Genomic DNA, 22325 nt, shown 5'->3' with positions numbered 1-22325 from the left:
TACGCTCACAACACAACCTTGAGACACACACACACACACACACACACACACACACACACACACACACACACACACACACACACACACACACACACACACACACACACACACACACATTTTTCCCGAGGGTTGTAGAATGGAACAGTTTACTTGTATTACGATGAAATTAAAGACGCTGGATTAGACAAGGCTAGACATTGCAAGGAGGAGGAGGAGGAGGAGGAGGAGGAGGAGGAGGAGGAGGAGGAGGAGGAGGAGGAGGAGGAGGAGGAGGAAATGAAGTATGGAAGACAAATTGAAGAGGAGGAGAAGGAATGAAAGGAAGGAGTGGAGAGAGAGAGAGAGAGAGAGAGAGAGAGAGAGAGAGAGAGAGAGAGAGAGAGAGAGAGAGAGACCTCGACCTCAAGCTGAAAATACGAGATTGAAAAAAAACCCACAAATTTTGCCTGCCTTATATAAATTTCACGGTCTCAAAACACAAGGACAAAAAGAGAAAAGGAAAGAAAAAAGTGTTACATTCTGTTTTCTTTTCTTTCTCTCACGTTCTTCTAAATAAAGATACAGAGAGAGAGAGAGAGAGAGAGAGAGAGAGAGAGAGAGAGAGAGAGAGAGAGAGAGAGAGAGAGAGAGATGCAAAATAGAAAAAATAAACAAGAAAATTTACCTGATGGCTTCTTGCATCCTCCCAAAAATGGTGATGACATTGATGAAGATGGTGATGGTGGTGGTTAAGGGGAGTAAACAAGAGTGCCATAAGGGGGACAGTGCCAAGAGGAGGAGGAGGAGGAGGAGGAGGAGGAGGAGGAGGAGGAGGAGGAGATAAGGATGCAGTGAAGAACAGGAGACCGTGTATGGAAGATTTATTAATTATTGTAACCTTGCGAGAAGAGGAGGAGGAGGAGGAGGAGGAGGAGGTGGTGGTGGTGGTGGTGGTGGTGAAGAGGTGACACTTACGCACAGACAAACATCAAGAGAGAGAGAGAGAGAGAGAGAGAGAGAGAGAGAGAGAGACTATAACTACAATTCAATAAGTTATTCTCTTTGTTCTTGTTCTTTTGATGTTTGTAGTTATAGTTAGGCCATGTTCCTTTGATTAGTAACCTTCCTGTGGATATTGCTTGTGGTTTTCAATAGTCTTCACGTTTCAAGAGGAAAAAACCCACGAAATCTTGACTAACCATTCGCGTAACCTTTGATTAAAAAAAAAAAAAAAAAAAAACAGGTGAGAGCAATGGTTCAAAATACGAACTTGGAAATAATAAAAAGAAAAGAAATGAAAGGTAAAAAAAACTCAACTCATTTATTACATGCTGTACTTCTTCTTCTTCTTCTTCTTTTTTCCTATCCGAGGTGTGAAGTGATGGTGGTAGTGGTGGTGAAGGTGATGGTGGTAGTGGTGATGGTGGTGGTAGTGGTTGTGACTTGCTACATCCAGATCTTCTCTTTTTACGTGGTTGGACTGTGTGTGTGTGTGTGTGTGTGTGTGTGTGTGTGTGTGTGTGTGTGTGTGTGTGTGTGTGTGTGTGTGTGCGTGCTCGCTGTAGGCTGTATTCCGTATAAGGGAGTGACAGGCGGTGGTCATTTCTCTCTCTCTCTCTCTCTCTCTCTCTCTCTCTCTCTCTCTCTCTCTCTCGTTTTCATAAATTTCTTTCTTTTTTTGTTAATTTTTCCTTTTTCTTGACCTCCTCCTCCTCCTCCTCCTCCTCCTCCTCCTCCTCCTCCTCCTCCTCCTCCTCCTCCTCCTCCTCCTCCTCCTCCTCCTCTATCTTGTTCTTCCAGTTCTTGTTCATTTCCTTCTTCTTATTCTTCCTTCTCGTCCTGCACCTCCTTCTTGTTCCTGTTCTTGGTATCCTCCTCCTCCTCCTCCTCCTCCTCCTCCTCCTCCTCCTCCTCCTCCTGGGCATACTGATGAAGTTATTGGATGACGTGACTAGAGGCCAGATGACATGACGGGAAATTGAAAGAAGGTAGACAGTAGATAAGAATAGATAGGAAGAGGTGATGGTGGTGGTGGTGGTGGTAGCTGTTGTGGTTGTGGTAGCTGTGGTGATGGTGGTGGTGGTGGTAGCAGGGTGGTGGTGGTGGTTTCTTAGAGAGAGAGAGAGAGAGAGAGAGAGAGAGAGAGAGAGAGAGAGAGAGAGAGACACCATTAGGAACTTACATAAGAAGAAAAATGGAAGAGCCCTTATATGAAAAAGAGAGAGAGAGAGAGAGAGAGAGAGAGAGAGAGAGAGAGAGAGAGAGAGAGCACATGAATGACCTTGGAAGCTAAGTGGAATGATGTAAAAAGAAATAAAAATAAAAATAATAATATACAGTCAATAATAAATATAGACAGTCAGGTGTAAAAGGTATAATTGAAGACTGATGCACCTGATTTGGCAACACCTACATAAAGGGGAAGAGGGAGAGGATGTGGAGGTGGCAACTCTGCACTCCTTAACTCTCTATAAGGACTCCAGTATTGCTCTATTTAGTCCTGAACCCTTTTTAAATAATAATAGATCCTGTTTCTGAATTAATTGATCCTTTTTCTGATAATACAAATTGTTTCTCATTTTTTTTTGGTATTTTGGTCTAAAAGGGATTCTAGTATTATATATCAGAATTTCTTTTTTTTTTATTTAGTGTTAGATCCTTTCCATGATGCGCAGTAGTTTTTTTTTTTTTTTTTTTTTTTTTTTGGTTGTCAGGCCATAAACAGCTTTTCTTGATACTTTGAGTTGTTTTCAATGGCTCTATGTTTTTTTTTTCTCCATCCCTGTACAGCTTGTCATGTTATAGCTATTTTTTTTTCTTTCCATATTCATCAATGCTCTTTTCTGTATATACTCTCTATGATCCTTTTCCTTCCCTGTTGAAGACCATCAACTTCCTTCTCTAACACCCAGCATTTGTTTCCAGTACCCTCAATTCTTTATTCCATTGCCCATTCCTCCTCTCCCTCCCTATGAAGCTTGCCAAGCCATAGATTACTTTCCCTGAGACTTAGAAAGTTTTTTTTTCTATAACTTCCATAACTCTCCTTGCCTATTGAACGTTTTTGGACATAATATTCTCTCAACACTGGGCTCTCTTTCTTTGTACCTTCTATGTTCTCTGTCCTTCCTTGACTTCCAACAGTTCTCCTTTCCTTCAGAGCTTGTTATGTTATATATTGTATTCTGTGACACATACTGTTCTTTTCCAATGGCCTCAGTGTTCTCTCTCCTTCCCCACAGAGCTTGTCAGGCCACACCACCCCAGTAGAATGTGTGCGCTTCGGAGGTTCGGAGGAGCTGGTGTGTGCCGGCTCCCTCAGTGGCGCCCTCAAAATCTGGGACCTGGAGGCCACCAAGATTGTACGCACCCTCACCGGCCACAAGGCAAACATCCGCTGCATCGACTTCCATCCCTACGGTGACTTTATCGGCACCGGCTCCCTCGACACCAACATTAAGGTAACAGTGATCTAACCTAACCTTGCTTAATTTTAATCTAACTTAACCTAACCTTCTTTAAGACCAACATTAAGATGAGTATGATCTAACTGAACCTTGTCTTATCCAACCAAGCCTAACTTAACATAATCTTGCCTAACCTAACCTTGCCTAACCTTACTTAGCCCAGTGTAACCTAACATAACCTAATCTAACTGAACTTAGCCAGCATTCTTTAACCTGAACATTCATCTGTCAATAATCAAAGTTAACCTAAGCTAACTTGCCCTGATCTAACCTAACCTAACCTAGCTATTATTTGTCCTTTATCACTCCATACCCTCCCTCCTACAAACCTCTAGTCCCTTTCCTTCCTAACTTTCTTCCACCTGCATTCTCTCTCCTTCCCTCCTTCTCTCCTCCCATTCCCTTCATATCTTTTCTCCACCTCATGTATCCTCCCTCCTTTCTTCCTTCCCTCTTCTCCTTCCCTTCACAATTTTCCTCCACCTACGTCCTCACCCGTGCCTCTCTCTCCTCAGCTATGGGACATCCGGCGTAAGGGCTGCATCTTCACTTACAAGGGCCACAACCTCACCGTCAACAGCCTTAAGTTCTCGCCAGATGGACAATGGATTGCGTCAGCCGGTGAGGACTGCAATGTTAAGGTGAGTCGTCTTCCCCTGTCACCCTCTTGTACTCTGCTGTGGAGATTGAAAGGTTGTGTTGTGGTAGTGTTTAAGTTGATGGTTTTAGTTAGTGTAGGATTCATAAAGGATTCTCTGTTATTCATGTGATAATTGTACAGGATGTGTTCTATGCATCTGTAGGATTGCTTTGTTTGGGTAAAGGAAGGATTTTTGGTGTGCTATAAAAAGGATTGCTGTCTTCAGTGTAAGGATTTGATAAAAATTGTGTGGTAGTGTAGGGGGAAAAGTTAACATGCTTGGAACTATAAAAGATTGTTATGGCAAGGATTAACAACTTCACTCTGATACAAAATCAATGCTAGCACTAAAAATAATAAAGATTAGAGGTAGCTTCAGAACAAGTAATGATGTGTAAGAGTAAATAATTAATGAACTTTATATCAAACAGCAATCAAAAACTAACGGACATGACAAGCACAAAGTTTGTAGTGTATTAATAGAAGACCCATCAAGCAGAACTAGACAAGGAAGCAACACCACCACCACACAACACTAAGACTCATTCCCTTGATTGCTTCCTGGTTCTTGTATGATCATTTTTCATGTTGGATCCATTTTTTAACTTGCTTTTAACTTTGTATTTCTACATTGTCAATGATAAACCATCTCACTTACCAACTCGCAGCTGTGGGATCTCCGGGCGGGCAAGATGATGACGGAGTTCGCACAGCACACAGGGCCGGTCAGCGATGTGGAGTTCCACCCGCACGAGTTCCTCCTCGCCTCCGCCTCGCATGACAGAACTGTCAACTTCTGGGACCTGGAAAAATTCTCACTGGTGTCTGCCACAGATGCTGACACTGGCCCCATTAGGTGTGTGTGTGTGTGTGTGTGTGTGTGTGTGTGTGTTGCAAGTGTACAGCAAAATGTTACCTCTTTGGAAGCATCTAGTTTAGTGTGTCGAGCAAAAATTCCATGATTGATATCAGTTATTCTAAAACATCATAACAGAATAACTAATTCTATAGGAATGTTTAGATATATTATTTTTTTCTATTGCTTACCTATTTGTTATTGTTTTTTTCTTCAATTTTCCTTTTTTTCATCTTTCTAGTGCAAATTTTCAGCTTGTGACATACACCATTGACAATCGTCATTATTAACACCACATTACTCCACCTTAACACTCAGCCACTGATCAAACAGTCAGCCTAGCAATACAGATGTGATTACTAACCAGGGGAGGAAAGCTACATCACTGTATCCTCTCCCACACTCCCTCACACTTCCATCATTCCACAGAACCATAGCCTTCCATCCTGATGGGGACTGTGTGTACGCCGGCTCCCCTGATGTTCTCAAGGTGTATGGATGGGAACCGGCCCGCACCTTTGACACAGTAGCCATGGGCTGGGGCAAGATACAGGACATTGCCATTGCCCAAAACCAACTGGTGAGTCAAGGAAATGTGTCTTGTTATTAGAGCCTGCATTAGTGTTAGGATAGTGAAGATTATGAAAGACAACGTTAGGAAAAGTTTTAGGATATTGCTATCATTCAGAAGTTAGTGAGTCAAGATGTGTTTGTTGTTGGTGCGAAAGTGTCAGGAAGTGTGATTGGATGGTGAGCATATGGATTGGGAAAGAGAGTATTGACAAAAGGTATAGAACATTGCCATCATAAAAAAATAAGATAGTGAGATTGGAGAATGTAAGTGTCAGAAAATGTGATTGGATGGTGAAGATATGGATGGGAAAGAGAGCATTGAGAAAGGTAAAGGACAAGGAGTCAAGATATATTCATTATGCTGGAGTGTCAGGAAAAGTGATTGCATGATGAAGATATTGAGTGCAAGAGAGTATTAGATAAATCAGATTGAATAATGGAAGTAGTGAGTGTGGAAGAGAGTGTTTGGTATTAAAGTTTGGAACACATTGCCTTAGAAACACCCTTGCTGTACTTTTGTGGCACTCTAAATTTTTATAAACTTCAAAGAAATCTCCCTTGAAAATGCATCTTAAGAAACCTCCATAAGATAATGAGCCAATGAATGAAGGAAACTTGTGGGAATCTCTTTTATCACTTGTGTTCTCCTTCCTTACCACCCACGACTCTTCTCCTTACTGTGTCCCATCCCCGTATCACTCATGCCCCATCTTACTACGAAGACCTGTATTTTGAATCACTCTGCGTCGTACCTCCATTATTTTAAGAGGCTTCAGTTGATGCTACAATGGTTTTTGAGGGTGTTTGTACAGTTTAAGTAACAAATTAACAAAAATTCTCTATTATCAATAAAAGAAAAACATATGAAATCCCTGCTAATCATCTCTGTGGCCTTTGAAATCAGTCACAGTGAGGGAGTGAAGTGTTCCTGCATGCAGCACTTATGTTCCACCCCATCACCACTTCCCCTTTCTCAGATTGGTGCCGGCTTCCACGGGGTGCATGTATCGCTGTATGTGGTGGATCTGAAGCGGGTGCAGCCCTTCGGTGGTCCCCAGCAGGATGTGCCCTCAACCTTCCGCTATGGTGCTGCCATTCGCAAGAGCTTCAGTAAAGATAAGAACTCTGGGAAAGCTACGTAAGTTTTTTTGATCTGTCTTTTCTCTTTCTCATTTTCTTTCTATATTTATTTCTCTATCTCTTCTGTCTTTATTTTCTTTTATTTTTTATAGTTATATCTATTTGAGAGAGTTGCATTGGTTACTTTACCTGAATTTATTGCATTTTACAGGCCAAAGGAAATATATTTAGTGATTTCTGTCCAAAAGCCCAACACACTCTCTCTCTCTCTGTCTCTCTCTCTCCCTTTCCCTCTCCCTCACCCTCACCCTCTCCCTCTCCCTCTCCCTCAATATAAATTCACATACACTCTTTAACTTCCATTCATTCATTGCTTCCACTTTCCTTACAGTGTGGAGTCAATGAAGGTGGAGGAGGCGTCAGACACAGGTGGAGAGGAGCCCCAGGAGGAGGACCCACCACCGGAGATCACCAACCTCAATGACTACAATGTTATCTTCAGAACGCGCCGTGAACGTGAGTCTTTGCTGGCCTGGCTTGGCTTAGGAGGATGGGAGGGTCAGAGGGCAAGGGGGATTTCAGTGCAAGTAAAGAGTAATATGTGTGTTTTCTTGGTCACTGGTTCTTTGTCACTTTTTATCATGTCACGAGTGTTTTTTTTTCTCTCTCTTTTTTTTTTCTCTTTTTTTTCTCATCTTTTCAACGGGCATGTTTTTTTTTTTTCAATAACTTCACTATATGTGTTTTTTGATATGGAGAATCTTTTATTAATCGTGTTTGTTTATAGTCTAAATATTCCTTTGATACAAGAAGAAAGCTCATGTTTTTTTTTTTTTTTTTAAGTGTATTTTATCTTTTTTCTCATTTTTCCTCTATTTTTCTATTACTGTAACATATTTTCTCTTTTTTATTTGAATGAAATCCCCCACTACCTCAATTTTTTTCTTTGTTTTTTAATCGCTGGCTTTTTTTTTTTTTTTTTTTTCGATGTCCGCTTTGATGCTTTCAGTAGCTTTTTCCTTCCGTTTCCTTAGTGTTGCAGTTTATCCCATTCTTTCTGTCAGTTTTTAGCGATGACACAGCTGCAGCGGCATCTAGTAAGTGACGCATGGTAGAGAAAACAAGATCTGACCATGTATTGACCTCTTGAAACCTGGTGGTGTCTTGAAACAAATTAGTCCATTCCAACTTGAAATAACTTTAGAATTTGGTCTTAAAATGGCAATAAAATCTCGTTAGCTTGTCAAACTTGTTAAATTATTCCATTGTGTACAAAATTAGAGACTTTTAGAGTGGGAACATTATGAAACACAATACAGTTCAAATTTTAAGACAGTACTCATGAAACTTAATAAAATCATGTGTACTCATGAAACTTAATAAAATCATGTGGTTTCAGTTTAAATTGGCAACTTATTGGGCACTTTTATTGATCTTTTTGTTACCTTTGAGTAATGTTCCGGTAATAGAGAACAATAACAATAAATAAAAGTATAAGACCACTACCACATTCAAAGGGTTAATATTCAATAGATCTCACAACCACAGGCTTTTATAGTCAGTCCACCACCACCACCATCACCACCAGCACCACCATCACCCTTAATCTAACCTCACCAGTTTCTCTCACTTAAGCTTCTCCTCCCCCATCCATCTGCCACAAGCACTAACAGGACTCATAACAAAAAGAAAAGAAAGAAAAAGAAAATGTAGGTAGATTTGTTTTTTTTCCAGCTTTCGTATCAACCTCTAATTCATTTTTTTTCTGTTGTTGATTAAAAAAAAACTTGATTAACGGTTTCCGGCATTCACCGTATTGACCATAACTGTTGTATTTGTTGTGCTTTTGTTACAGTACAGAGAACTCCACCCCTGCCAGAGCCCAAACCAACCATAAACAATAACAATGGTAGGTATTGGTATCTCATGCACGCTCCCCACCTCTTGCCAGTCTTTACCAGTAAGCTCGAATCTCCAAGTGTACCACACTTAAAGTGGTCACATCTGGAGTCACAGCTGGGGTCATGTTTGGGCTGCAGATTGACCGATTTGATCTCTGCCAAGCCTTGAAATAATTTGAGGCTCTGGTGGTTTGTTTGTAAAGGATTTGAGTTGAGTTTTGTTGAGGTTTGGGTGACGAGTGAGTGGGTGTAGGATGCATGCAAGGCAGACTCTGTTTCTTTGTGTTCTTGTGGGTGTATTTACTTTGTTGTTTAGGTGTATTAAGAGTTTGCTAAGTTTTATAAGTGTTTCTTTCGTGTTTTGGGGACATCATGGGTTTTATAAATGTTACTGTTGTTATTGAGGTGTGTTTAGGCATGACTAAGTTTCACAAGTGTATTTATTTTTATTTTGATATTTCCAGCTTGTTTCTTTTCCTTTTATTGAGATATTTTTCAGCTATTTTAAGATTTGTTTAATTTCATGTTATTCTGATATTTTCAGCTATTTCAAATTCACAAATCTTTCTTTTCATGTTATTTAGACATTTGCAAGTATATTTTTAGTTCACAGTTGTAATATATTTAGAAAGTTTTACTATTTTCCTGGCAATAGTGTGAAATGGTAAAACTTGCCAGTGTATTATAATGGATTCCAAACTTGTATTCCTAGAACATTGAATATTTATCTTAGCAACAAAATGAGTTTGTCTGGGTAATATTTCTGCATTGATGGGTGTTTATGTACCTGTGTTGTGCAGCAGAGAAGGAAAGTTTGATTTGGTACAATTTGGTTTTCTTAGTAACATGTTGTAATGTAATTTATTTTGGTTTTCTCAGGTCATTGCAATGAAGGAATGACAAAATTATCTACCTAGCCAAAAACATAAAAATAAAGCACAGTAGATACTAATAGATTGACAAAATAGTTATTATAAATGTGATTATAAAATTGTTACCTAGTTCATAATGTATCAAGCAGTTCTTTATCTGATCGAAGAAGTACCATTAGTATTAGTGTGAATTCATGACTCTTCATAATGTATCGGGCAGTTCTTTTTAGATAGAAAGGTATCATTGATATTAGCACAAATTCATATCTTTGTATAATGCAAAAGAAAAACCATTGATTTTAGCATAGATTCATGACTCACTTCATAATATATCTGTTTCACTGAATAATCAGAGACTCACTATCATATTTCACTGCACAGCTTCCAGACAAGAGGCACTTTTGCACAGCTGCACTAGGAGATAGAGTGTGTTGCTTCCTTGCTTCCTCAGCTGGTGTTCTGTAATGCTTTAGTCTCTCATTGGGACTGTTTTCAAAGGCCATCAAAATGTGTAATCAGATTCTTATGGCTGTTTTTTTCCCTTTCTAGTTATGTAACCCAAAAATTCTTATTAAACTATGATCAGAACCTTGAAAATACTTTGAGAACTTCTACAATTTCTAGCACTGCCTGTTTAAGGATGGTCAAGACTGAAATTAACTATAATGTCTATTACAGCCTGTTGAAAGTAGTCCATATGAGGCATTGAAACATTTAAGAATACAAAATTTAGTCTTAGTGTTAATCATACACAAACTTTATAGTCTTTATCAGCACCTCTCATTCACATGTTGAAGTGAGTGAAAACAACTGTAACTTTCACTGCAGCCTGTTGAAATATTCTAGTCTAGATGAAACACTGAAGCATTTAAGAACACAAACTAGATATGAAACAGTCTCGGTCACACATGTACAAACTTTACCTTTACTGTCACTAACACCATGACAATTTAATCTGACTGTGCCAACTCACCACAGACCCAATGGTGCCACAAGTCATGTCAGGCCCAGACGTGATCAGACCAGAGCCAATAAGACCCGTGCCAGCCTCCTCAGCCCGCCCCACGACCCCGGACACCACCAGACGGGGCTCCCATGGCGTGTCTCACCTGCCCCGCCCTATCACTACCCCGAGAGAAAATGCCACCCCGAGGTTAGTCAGATGAGCAAGATGTGTTTTCCTTTTCCTTTTTTTTTCCCTTGTGGTTTTCTTTTAGTTGTTTATTGAAGGGTTTGTTTACTGTGGGTGAGTTGAGGTTTGTGAATGGAAGGTTTGTTAATGTGTTTGTTTTGGGTTGTAGTAATATTTTTTTTTTCTTTCTGGGTGTATAATTTGTGCGTATAGTGAAAGTGTTGTGAAGTTCTATCAGGAAAATGCTGAATGTGCTGTTAATTTGAGATCAACTATTCTTTTGTTCTGATTTTTTTAATGCTAATTTGTTACATATTGAAATGCTCCCAAAAACATAAGAAATATAATACAAAATGAATTCACTGGAAGATATCTATTTTTGAATCATGTAATTTCCATTCACAGTTTTTCAAGAGTATGATTTATTCACAAACCAAGACTTGCCTGCATATCTGTGTGGAGTTTCTAACATTCATCCCTTGCCAAGTTCACCATAGTGTACAACTTACTCCCTTTAACAACTCAGTAGTAATATTCTTTTTACGAGTATATAATCTTCATCAATCTTAATGCACTTTATTCCCATATTTGTGTGATTTTCTCATATGCTTCACAATTTCAGTTAGTCACAATGCTAACTGGGATAGTTTTTACATTGCTGGGTTCTCTTTTCTTCTAGTTATCTTGTGAGGGTGATCCAAGTTGCTTTGGACTAATTCTTTACAGCCAGTAGTAGTGAGAGTCCAAATAGTGGCTTCTTTTTACAACTTTTCTAATTCCTGGGCTTCTGGAGTCACCTCTTGTTCTCCTCTGCAGCTGTATACACACACACACACACACACACACACACACACACACACACACACACACACACACACACACACACACACACACACACACACACACACACACACACACACACACACTAGCTACTATTTTAAAAGTGTCCCTTCATTCTTTTGTCTTTTACTTTCCTTCAAGATCATTCTTCTTTCTTCTTCTCCTCCTTCTTTTTTCATCCTCCTTCCCACTCTTCCCTTTAAGTTTTTCTCTGCTACATCACATACCTTACTGTTACATTCTACACATACACACTTACACTCTCATGTCTAACCTATACACTCTTTACCACCTTCACACACTCATAGTAACATGCTCCTACACATTCCCACACACACTGCCACTCTTCCCTGTCCCTCTAGATATGATAACGGCAACCAGCCACAGACGCCTCCCTCAAACCCTACCAGTTTTTCGTGTCTGTTCGAAAGACGCAGCTCCACTCAGGACCCATCGCTCTACAACTCCCCCCATAGGTAAACTGTCCTTAGCTTGCGGTCATTGGTGCCTGGCCTCCAAACCCTGACCTTCCCTATACTTCCTCTTATGCCTCGGAATGCTACCCCTGTTGTATTGAAACTAATGAATACCCTTTGTTTTATGCCCTAGAATGCTCCCTTTCTCATCCTTCCCCTACCTTGAATGTTGTCTTCCCACAGCTAGGCTAGACATTTTCTCTCCTTTTGTTTTACAGAATTTTTTCATCTTTTGTCTGAATGAACAGCTGCAATATCCATATACCTTAACTAACACCTCTTCCTCTTGCCATGTGCTAGAATGCTCTCCCTTCTCACTTCTCCTAACATGGAAATTTAACATCTCCCTTTCAGCCTCCCCATAGACACACAGTTATGGCATCATGGCTCTGTGTGGATTGAATAAGAACTAACTGACATTCTCCCAAACTTCACTGAGAATGCTGACTTTCTCATGAGCTTGAGTGAGAACTAATAGACGTAAAACTGAGGGACAACTACTTTACAGAAATTTTCTTTGGAACTGATTGACCTTCTAAACTTAATAAAAGGTAGAATGCTGTCTTTCTCCTAAGCTTGAATGAGAACTAACAGACCATTTTCCAAGCTTGAGTGAGAATGGTGACCTTTCAAGAGTGAGTGAGAGCCAATAGACTCTCCCCCAAGCTTGAGTGAGAGCTAGATTCCCTCTCAAACTTGAGTGAGAGATGATAGACCCTTTCCCAAACTTAATTGAGTAACAAACCTAAACATTAACTGACACTCCTCCAAAATAGCAGCAACTCAGATTAGGTATTTCACTTTAATGACACTCCCTAACATAACCAATCATCTCTCTCAGTGTTGTCATAACCTGATGTGATGTGGCCTAGTGTGAGACCTTAGTTAAGTAGCCTCCTTAGTGTACCGTAGCCATTCCTGAATCAAGTTTATGTTGTACTGTCCATGTGTGTACAATGAACCAGTTGTATGTGCCTCAGTGCAATCACCCAGTCAGGCACAGTGTATTAGAATGGCTCTAGTGTAGGGCAACAAAAAATAACATGAGAAAGTCTCCATTAGTTTACCAGATCAAGAAGGTAATGTGTTTAGGGCACGAATTAACAAGAAAGTTAGTTTAGGACACAAATCAACAAGGTAATAAGTGCAAAAGGTGTATCGGCAGCCTAGGTAACGCATCTCTGCCAACAGGGATCACTCACTCAGCGGCAGTGGAAGCCCCAATCTCAGCAACCAGCCATACAGAGCGAGAGCCGTGTCAGAGAGTCGCAGGGAAACGCGAGACATGTCAGGGGCACCGTGTGAGTCTGAAGGCAACAGGTAAGGTCCCATGTCACCTTGGTAATGTGGAGGGAGACTGCAGGATAGGGGATGTTGCTACTGATTGGAATAGAAGGTTAAGTTAGCATAGGGGATGTGTTGATATCGACAGCAATAGATCTTCAGTAGATTACCATGGTGAATTTTTTGCATTGACGGCAATAAAAGGTTAACTTAGCATAAGGCAAGTTTTATTATAGATAAGATAAGAAGTTGAGCATAGGAGAGATATTGTTAGTGACAGTAATTGTGACATGTATTGTATTGGGGTGCTTAATAATCGTCTGGCTTCTCTTAATATTTCCTTAAAGAGTGATTTAAGGGATATGAGAACAAATTGAATGAAATTGTTAAGTATTATGTCGATCAAAATTCAAAACTCATCCCTTACAAGTCAAGAATTGGAAGTGGTTTAATGGAAATATTGAGAAGTTAAGACAATGGTGCTAGTAGCTGTGACATTTCCTTTCTCAGGTACCACATCCGGCACAGTCCCTCTGAGCCCTACCTGGTGCGTCAGTCCTCCTCGCCAGTCCCTCCTGTGTCCTCTCATGCCTACCACGACTCAGCGCCGAGCCTCCCGCAACTGGCACGACCTGATATCACCAACCTGAGTCGAACGGAAGCCTCCTCCAAACCTGACCTGACCTCCCACAGCAAGCCCATGGACCGGCCAGCCCTAGTGAGGCCTGGACCAAGGCCACATGTCCCACAGAGCCCTGATGTGACCTACCTAGGCTCCTCCAAGACCACAAGTCCTGAGATCTCTTACATGGGGACACCAAAGGAACCACCAGATTACAGCTACCAGAAGGAGAACACAAAGGAGGTTGAATACTCTTCAGCCTTCTCCAGTCACTCTGATAAAGGCATAATTAATTTTGATGATTTTATGCCTGTGAGTTTGTCTTCGTTGTTATGTTGTGTCAATAGTGTACTTGCTTATCCAGTATTTTCTTATTTCTTTTCTTTCATTTATATTTCAAACCATTGGTCAGTGCCCATCTTATGTCAAAAAAGAAAACATGAGTCATAGCTGATCAGACTCCAAATAGGTTTAAATTTCTGAAGTTTTCATGGTGTTCCAAGACTGTGCATTACTTCTACTTTGGGAGTATGTATGCACCTCTTTTGCTTTATAGTAGAAGTGTAAAATATAAATAGTGCCTTAAGTCTGTAACACCAGCCATACCTCCTCTCCCCACAGAACAAGCTTGGTGGGCTGAGTCTGGGTGGCAGTGGCACAGGCACCACCAGCCTGACAGGCATCGCTGGCACTGAGATGTCAGAGCAGGAGGTCATCAATAGCATCATGGGTGGCCACTCCTCCATGATGTCTGTCATCTCTGCTAGAGCGAGGGGACTGCAGATTGTGCACAAGCTGTGGCAAACCAAGGATCTCAAGACAGCGGTAGAGCACGCCCTCAACACTGGAGACCAGGCGCTGCTGGCTGACCTGCTCACCATCATCAACCTGCGCCCGTGAGTTGCTGGATGGCCTGACTTGGCTGGATGTGAATAGGGACCTGTATATGAAGGGACAGGAGTTTTTGTTAGCTTGGATGGACATGAATAGGGATAACCTAGCTGGGCATAAACTAGGATGAGTACATAGGAAGAGAGTTTTTACCAAGATGTGCTGGCTTGACTAAACATGAATTGGGATTTGTACACGAAGAGAGGAGAGTTTTTACTGAGTGACTAATGAATTATCTAGTGGATGTGCTGGCTTGGCTGAGTAAATTACCTGGAGAAGATCTGTGTATGTATTTCCCAGATTAAAGGGATAAAAAGAGTACACTATTTAGCTACTTCTTTGCCTCATCCTACAGACATACACACTATTTATTGGCAAAGGTTAACAATTGCTATAAAACAGCAGAGGGAATGTGTTGCAATATAATGATGCACTGTTCTTATTGGCGGGGCAGATCAAGCTGGAACCTTGACCTCCTGACAGCTCTCCTGCCACCTGTCAGTCTGATGCTGCAGAGTAAATATGAAACGTAAGTCACTGCTCCCCCCCTTCTCTCTCTCTCTCTCTCTCTCTCTCTCTCTCTCTCTCTCTCTCTCTCTCTCTCTCTCTCTCTCTCTCTCTCTCTCTCTCTCTCTCTCTCTCTCTCTCTCTCTCTCTCTCTCTCTCTCTCTCTCTCTCTCTCTCTCTCTCTCACATGTGTGTTTGTATGTATGAAATATAAGTTACCACCTCTCTTGGTCCCTCATTCCTCTATTACATCCAAGAAAATACAATATTAAAATAACTTAAAGCTTTCACAAATTTTTATTAGTATAATAAGAATAACAGTATTTTCCTTAGTCCTGCAAGGTGTTAACAAGATGGGCTGGTTCTTCTTTTGTCTGTGGTGGTTTGTTTCCTTCAGTCTTTCAAGATGTTAACAGAATGCACTGCCTCTCCTCAGCCATGTGTCGGTCGGCAGCAACGCTCTCAAGCTCATGATCAAGAACTTTGCAGTGATGATCAAGTCCAACATGACCGGCCCCATCCATTCTGTTGGGGTGGACATCTCCAGGGAAGAAAGGTGCGTCTCTCTCTCTCTCTCTCTCTCTCTCTCTCTCTCTCTCTCTCTCTCTCTCTCTCGCTCTCTCTCTCTCTCTATGAAAAGCTATAATGCTAGAGTGAAATGAACACTTTCATGTCCCCACTTCACAGAAAAACAAAAAAACTTAATAGTTTGACATCAGCAACACTTTATTAGGTACCACCAACACTTCCACCATTGCCATGTCCTGCACCACTGACCATCCTCTGTGTGTGTCCCTGCAGGTACAACAAGTGTGTGGAATGCTACAACCACATGATGTCGATCCGAGCTTTCCTCCTCAAACGGCAGACAGTGCAGGGCAAGATGGGCACAGTATACAGGGAACTGGTCATCTTGATGCAGGCGTTTGAGTAGCTCCTGTCCTGAGTGACTCCCTTGGCACTGCTGAGATGCTAAGGATGGCCCACATCAACAGTGAGGTGGCCAACTTGTGGATTGAGTGAAGGATCAGTGGACAAGATGCTGGGCAATCCCGCAAGAAACTTTTTGTGGCATGCGAGCAATGTTTTGAAATGCGCTCGTTGTGATAGAAGCCGTTGTTGCTTCCCCTTTTGAACTTTTTAGTCTTTAAGTCAGATGAACGCTTTGAAAACAATGTAGAAAACATTAATATCAATTTCACCAAATATTAATACTACTACATGCAGTATGTATAACAGGTGTATATTATGACAGAGTGCCCTAACCTCTGCTATTACCACTGCACTGTGTCTGTATATATCTTTATGGAGTTATGGGATAGGTGCTTATAACATTACAGATAATCCTCCAGAGTGCACACCACTGAAAAGAGTGAACCAGCTGAGTGGAGATGGACTGGTGAGCCAAGAGCTGCAGTATGCCACTGTGCCAGACTCACCCTGGTCTTGACTGGTTGCTGTACTGGTCTACTGGTTACTGGTGAACTAGTGTACTAGTCAACTAATCAGCTGGTTAACTGGTGTACTGGTGTACTGGTGAACTGGTGCATGTGCAGTGAGGTGACTTAGCAACTCATACATAAAATTCGTGCCTTCTCATTTTTTACTCAGCGTCTGGTTCTGGTGTGGCGCTGAGCTCAGAAACAGCAGCAGCAGCAGTTGTCATGTGCCGTGGTGGCTACCAGGCGCTGGGTGGCTGCCTCAGCTTTACCAGTGGGATGGTACATTATCATTCCCATTGTTGTGATTTGAAGGAACTCTTTGTGTTGCCAGATATGTACCTTGATTCTTTTTGGAGCTAAGTAGCGCATCTTTGTTTTTTTCTCCCTTGTGCATTGCAGGGAGCAAGAGCGGCATCATTTTTTTTTATTTCACTTCACATTCCCACCAGCCATGCAAGGTCTTGGCTTGGCTCAGACCCCCACACTTCCCTCAAGGTCCTCATACACACCCATTTTGAAGAGAGCGTTTTCCCTAAACTTTACTCTTGCCGTGCGTAATCAAATACATTTTTAGTTTAGCGTCAATCTCCGAACACTCCAGTAGAAGCTTGAAAGGAGGGTGGCGTAGAAATGTCCCCTTAACATTCACTGACTGAAAGGTAAAGTTTGAGGGAAAATACAACAGGAAGTGTGTGTGTGTATGTGTGCATGTATGTGTGCGTGTGTGTGCATTTGAGTTATGTCCTGCAGCGTACACAGGACTCCACACTCCCACTCATGCCAGCAAGGAAAATTTATTTTGTTTCATATCTATTTATCATTTTGGTGAGTGTGTAGTTTCTCACAATCAGTGATGGAGGAATCACGTAAACTATCTTATGAAAAACTGCATTTCCTTATCTATCGGTTAAATATAAACACCAAGATTATGAAATGAGCAAAATGCAATCAGAAAAACTAGATTTGTCTGTGATGAGAATAATCCTCTACAATTTTGCCTTCTTCAACTCATACAACTCTCAAAAAGATACATACAGGAGAATTTCAAAATGTCTTGATGTTCCTCTCTAGTGATGGGAAACTGCACACTTCCTTTTTTCCCCCAAATATCGGAGGTGTTGAGCACTCTGGCCTGAGCGGGGCAGTGCCAAATACTGACGCTTGTGTTGCAGCACATTGCTGTGGAAATTTCCTTCTCCAGATTATTGGAGACACTACAGTATGTCTATTTCTTTCTTCTTTATTTTTACTTACTAATATTTCTTAAAATGAATAAGATTATGATGTATTTGTGACTCAGGAGTTTTCTATTCTAAAGTTCTGCTATTATGACAAGTTGCCTTATTGTTACTTTGATACTTTTGTTATTGTGTCATTGTTTCTTGTCTTGTATTCTACTCATTGTGCTTTATCCTTTCATTCCTTACTATCATCCTTCTACCTGCCTCCTCTTCCTCTCTTACCCATTCCATTTCCATCAAGATGCTTCAACCAACTATTTTACTCTCAGCATCTCTCATTACATTTTCCTCATACCACACAATCACTTGCTAAACATGTACACAATTGGTCAAAACATTCATTATTATATTGCAGTATTGTTTTTAAGCCTTTCTTTCTGTTCCGCCCCATTGAAGTAAGAGTTACGAACCTCCAGGCATCATTTTTAGCAACAGGTGGATTGGAGAGAGCCACCTTGGACACACACTTTAGGGAAAGATCCAGTCAGCAATGCTAAGTGTGTTTGGCCTCTCCAGTAACCTCAATGTACAGACAGTGCTTTCTCTTAGCCAATTAATGCAGTCAGTCAGCAGTTTCGTGCCTTGGAGGGTTTGTGGTAGCAGATCTGTGTTACGTATTTTATCTTTACTGTGAATTTATATACGAACACTGCGCTTGGGTTAGTGAGAGGGCATTGGATATTATGCCAATCAATCATGCAGCTGTTTATGTGCTTTTTGACTAACCTCATAAGCCCAAAACAAGAAGCAGCAGGCGAGACGAGGCTGTGGTGGCTTGAGTCAGATCACTGGATGAGTTTGGATGGCTTGGATTGGCTTGGGAAGTGGCTTTGGTAGCCCCAGGTTTTGATTCTCACTTGCCAAGACAGGAACATTCTCAAGGATTTGCAGAAATTTTTCCAAATGTTCTGAGGTCTTGAATGGTTTTTGTGTGTATAATGTGCAAGTGTGTTTAAGTTTTTGAACAGCATGGAAATTAGTCTGTTCATTGTTTGTGAAGTGGAGGTATGTTAGGATTATGGGAGGTACTGAAGATGAATATGGTTTGTTTAAATTGGACAATATGGGAATACTACATTACAGTTTTGAAATTCATGACGTGATCTTAATATTGATAGCAGTGTTGTGTGTTGATGCTTCTTCAGGAATGGTAGACCGTTAAGATATAGTTGAGCAAAATTGTTGTTTATCAATGTTTTTTTGTAAGTATGGCAGAGATGAAGTATGTAAATGTTCTGCAAGTAATTTAGAAGTGTAAGTACTTGGGGAGAGTAGGTTATTTGTGTGTGTAAAGCTACATTATTAGCTCATCTAAGAGTGAGAAGTACAGGTATTTGATTTGCAGTGTGAGAGTAAAGGTAAAATAAACATTGATTGGTAGTGACAATACCTGTTAATGTTACTTGAACAACCCTACATGAGTGTGGGACAGAAAATTAACAGATGGTAAAAGATTTAAATCATTGCATCACTTCTTTGTTCCCAGTGGTGTGTTTAAAGCTTTAAATTCATGTCACAATATTCAAACATGAGGAGAAAGCATAGCAGTAGTCAGAGTGGGGGGTATAAATTGATATAGATAGAATATTAGTGTTTGGGAAAGGAGGAGGAAAGGAGGCTATGTGTGTGAGGCAGAGCAGTGTATGGATGACTCCCTCTTTTATTCTCATCCCTGTTATCTGGGTAGCAGTTGACAATACATGGATGGAGTGGGAAGTGTAGATAAGGCAATGAAGGATCAATAGGCCAAAGTTTGTAGTGATGGGGAGATAAACTGATATAGAAGTTCTGTAGAGTTTCTCATCCTGTGTTTGCCTTTTTGTCCTGCTATACTAGTTTGCAATGTACTAAAACCTCTCAAATCAAAGGCAGGGATGGAGGTGTTGTATTTATTTATGTATACCATCAAGAGCAGCAGGTATAGTAGAATTCCATCCAACTTTTTATTTTTTCCCCCAAGAATCCTCCAATTATTGTTGAGCAGAAACTTGACTTAAACTGGAGTTATAAAACTTGAAGTACTAAAAATTCTCATTCCAAGAGTCACCTGAAGGACTACTACAGCTACTATTACAATTACTACTACTATTATTTCTACTACTACTATTACTACATACTTTCTTAACCAAATATGTAGCTTAAGTTTACTATTAAATATGTTTTTCTAACCATGGCAAAGGCTGTGTTGGGGCGGTGATGCTTGGTTGTTTTGTACGTCAACTCTTTGCAACTGGTTCTGTTCTTGTGTGTATGTATGTATGTGTGTCTGTCTGTCTTGCGCTTCAAACCTGGTGCTCATTCTATCAATAACTAACTGGATCTCAAAGGAACTGTCTTATGTTTTTTTGCATCCATATCTCCAGTTATCTGTCAGATGTGATGCCTGAACTCTGATGTTGAAAGTCTCAAAATTACTTGTAGTACTGTGAATCTGGAAGTACTGCTGGTTTTATTCATGTAATTTTTTCTTTCGTTTCGGGACCATTCATGTGTTGGTGAGCGTTCCGTGTGTTGGTCTTGCATTACAGTGAGGAATGATTGTGTGACAATGTGTATGATTGAGTCTCAGGATTTTTTTGTAAGGAAAAAAATTAGACTGCCACTTTGTTGATTAGCAAAAGAAAAAAAAACAAAACTATTTGTGTGGTATGGAGTTAGAAATTAAATAGCCACACTTACATATTGATTAACCAAATGTGGGATTTTGGATAGGTAAAAATTTGACTGCCCCTCTGTTGATGAGCTAGAATTGAAAATGTGTGTGATATGAAGTTAGAAATGAAATTGTCACACTAATGGTTAAGCAAGTTTGTGATTGCATGTACAGAAAAAAAACTTGAATGCCACTCTCTTGATTAGCTAAGAAAATTAAGGAATGAGTGATTTAGAGTGAAAACTGTAGAATTGTCACACATTGATCAATTAAGTGTAGGATTTTGTATAGGGAAAAAATAGATTGCTTTGTTGTTCTACTAAAAATGTGTGCTTTAACACAAGAAACTATTAAATTCCTACACTTATTGAATGATTAGTGTGGGGTCTTTTGTAGGGGAAACAATGTTATCACTTGATCTGTTTAAAAGCATGAGAGATTAAACAGAAATCTATTAAACAGCACAAATTAAAATCTGAACAATGGTGAGGAATTTTGTTACTCAAGTGTTTAATGTTCTATGAAGGATATCAAAAAGTGGTCACATTTTTCTGTCTGTCACAGTTGTTGTTGTCATGTTAGGAAAAAAATTAGAAGATTGAATAATATAAATATGCATATGATGAAGAAATTGAAGGCATATGGAGGAAGACTTAAGAAGAATGCAGAAAAATGTGGAAGAGAGAGAGAGAGAGAATGCTGTCAAAATTTTGTAAGAAAAAATAAAGCTGTTGACACAGTGATATTAGAAGAAAGGAAGGGACAAGAAATTATAGGAATGTGAGATTAAAAACTCCTAGGTATTTCATAGTAATAACTTTCTCAATCTCGCAACGGAAAGAAGAGATATGGAAAATGTTTTTATTGGTATTTAGATGGAAAATGTGTGTGTGTGTGTGTGTGTATGGATGGTCCTGTATATTACAATGAATTAAAGTCCCAGGCCAACAGATCATCATCTAATCCATAGTGTGTCAGAGAGAGAGAGAGAGAGAGAGAGAGAGAGAGAGGAATATTTATAGTGTAAATAGATAATACGGTGTACAGAGTTTGTGATAATAAAATATTGTTAATTTCTAATCCATTTTTCTTATACCCATTCTTAATCTTTTTTGCCCTCTTGAGTGAGTCCCGTCCAAAGACTAAAGAATTATACTTGCATCATCCATAGTCTTGTCTGGAGTGAGTGGAGAGGACGAGGGCAGAATAGCGTGGGGAGGATGTAGTTTAGGCAAAACCAGCCAGATCCAAGTAAAATTTCAAGCTTCGCATCTAAACTTACATCAAGGGACCTTCTCTGAAGCACTCGCCGCAGCTCCACTACCTTCAATTGCTAAGAATATTTAATCAAGGTCTTTCAGGGTGTTTTTACAGTTCTCATGACGTATTGCCAAGATTTCTACGTTATGATAGGCAAAACACTTGGAAACGCGAGTTATGATTTCCTTGGCCTTTGAAAATACCCGTGGTGAAATGACACGTTACTAGTGACTTATTAACAAGATTTGTACATCGTTAACAGGCGAAAACCCTGCCAATTATTCTTATATCCATTAAAAATAGACATACAGAAGTATTTTTAAAGTGTTCTTACGGTTATATATATATATATATATATATATATATATATATATATATATATATATTAATGGCAAAACTCGATTTATTATCTCTGCGGCGAAACATTTAAAAGTAGTTACACTATTGGCAGTGAGGAATCTGGATATGGAGAATGAAGACAGTGAGGAAGAGAATAGTTTAACAGTTTAGCAGTTTACTTATGAAGTGGGGTTACAATAACTGGTTAGGAGGAAGTGACGGAATACGTAGAAAATGGAGAAGGAAAGATGATGAAAGATAGAAAGAAAT

At 40.1% G+C, this 22325-nt stretch overlaps 1 protein-coding gene across 13 annotated transcripts in view; it reads left to right on the top strand.

Annotated features, from left to right (window-relative positions):
• The window catches only part of LOC123506483 (katanin p80 WD40 repeat-containing subunit B1-like), a 92869-nt gene extending 71333 nt beyond the window's left edge, over nucleotides 1-21536 (top strand). For 3 of the 13 annotated variants that reach the window (XM_045258609.1, XM_045258604.1, XM_045258605.1), the window contains 15 exons: nucleotides 3222-3440; nucleotides 3962-4087; nucleotides 4755-4942; nucleotides 5372-5522; nucleotides 6493-6653; nucleotides 6987-7111; nucleotides 8451-8504; nucleotides 10347-10521; nucleotides 11703-11816; nucleotides 13008-13136; nucleotides 13611-14034; nucleotides 14344-14618; nucleotides 15059-15142; nucleotides 15557-15676; nucleotides 15922-21536. In XM_045258609.1, coding sequence (XP_045114544.1) covers nucleotides 3222-3440; nucleotides 3962-4087; nucleotides 4755-4942; nucleotides 5372-5522; nucleotides 6493-6653; nucleotides 6987-7111; nucleotides 8451-8504; nucleotides 10347-10521; nucleotides 11703-11816; nucleotides 13008-13136; nucleotides 13611-14034; nucleotides 14344-14618; nucleotides 15059-15142; nucleotides 15557-15676; nucleotides 15922-16054 — 2478 coding nt within the window. In that variant the 3' untranslated portion in view covers nucleotides 16055-21536. The remainder of the gene's footprint in view (nucleotides 1-3221; nucleotides 3441-3961; nucleotides 4088-4754; nucleotides 4943-5371; nucleotides 5523-6492; nucleotides 6654-6986; nucleotides 7112-8450; nucleotides 8505-10346; nucleotides 10522-11702; nucleotides 11817-13007; nucleotides 13137-13610; nucleotides 14035-14343; nucleotides 14619-15058; nucleotides 15143-15556; nucleotides 15677-15921) is intronic. The other 10 variants (XM_045258612.1, XM_045258607.1, XM_045258615.1 and 7 more) reach the window with 7 other exon arrangements.
• Nucleotides 21537-22325: the final 789 nt, after the last annotated feature.

The sequence above is a fragment of the Portunus trituberculatus genome, chromosome 20 (assembly GCF_017591435.1).
Source record: "Portunus trituberculatus isolate SZX2019 chromosome 20, ASM1759143v1, whole genome shotgun sequence".
Lineage (NCBI taxonomy): Eukaryota > Metazoa > Arthropoda > Malacostraca > Decapoda > Portunidae > Portunus > Portunus trituberculatus.
Note: the sequence above shows the minus strand (reverse complement) of the source record. Positions and strands in the feature narration are given on the sequence as shown.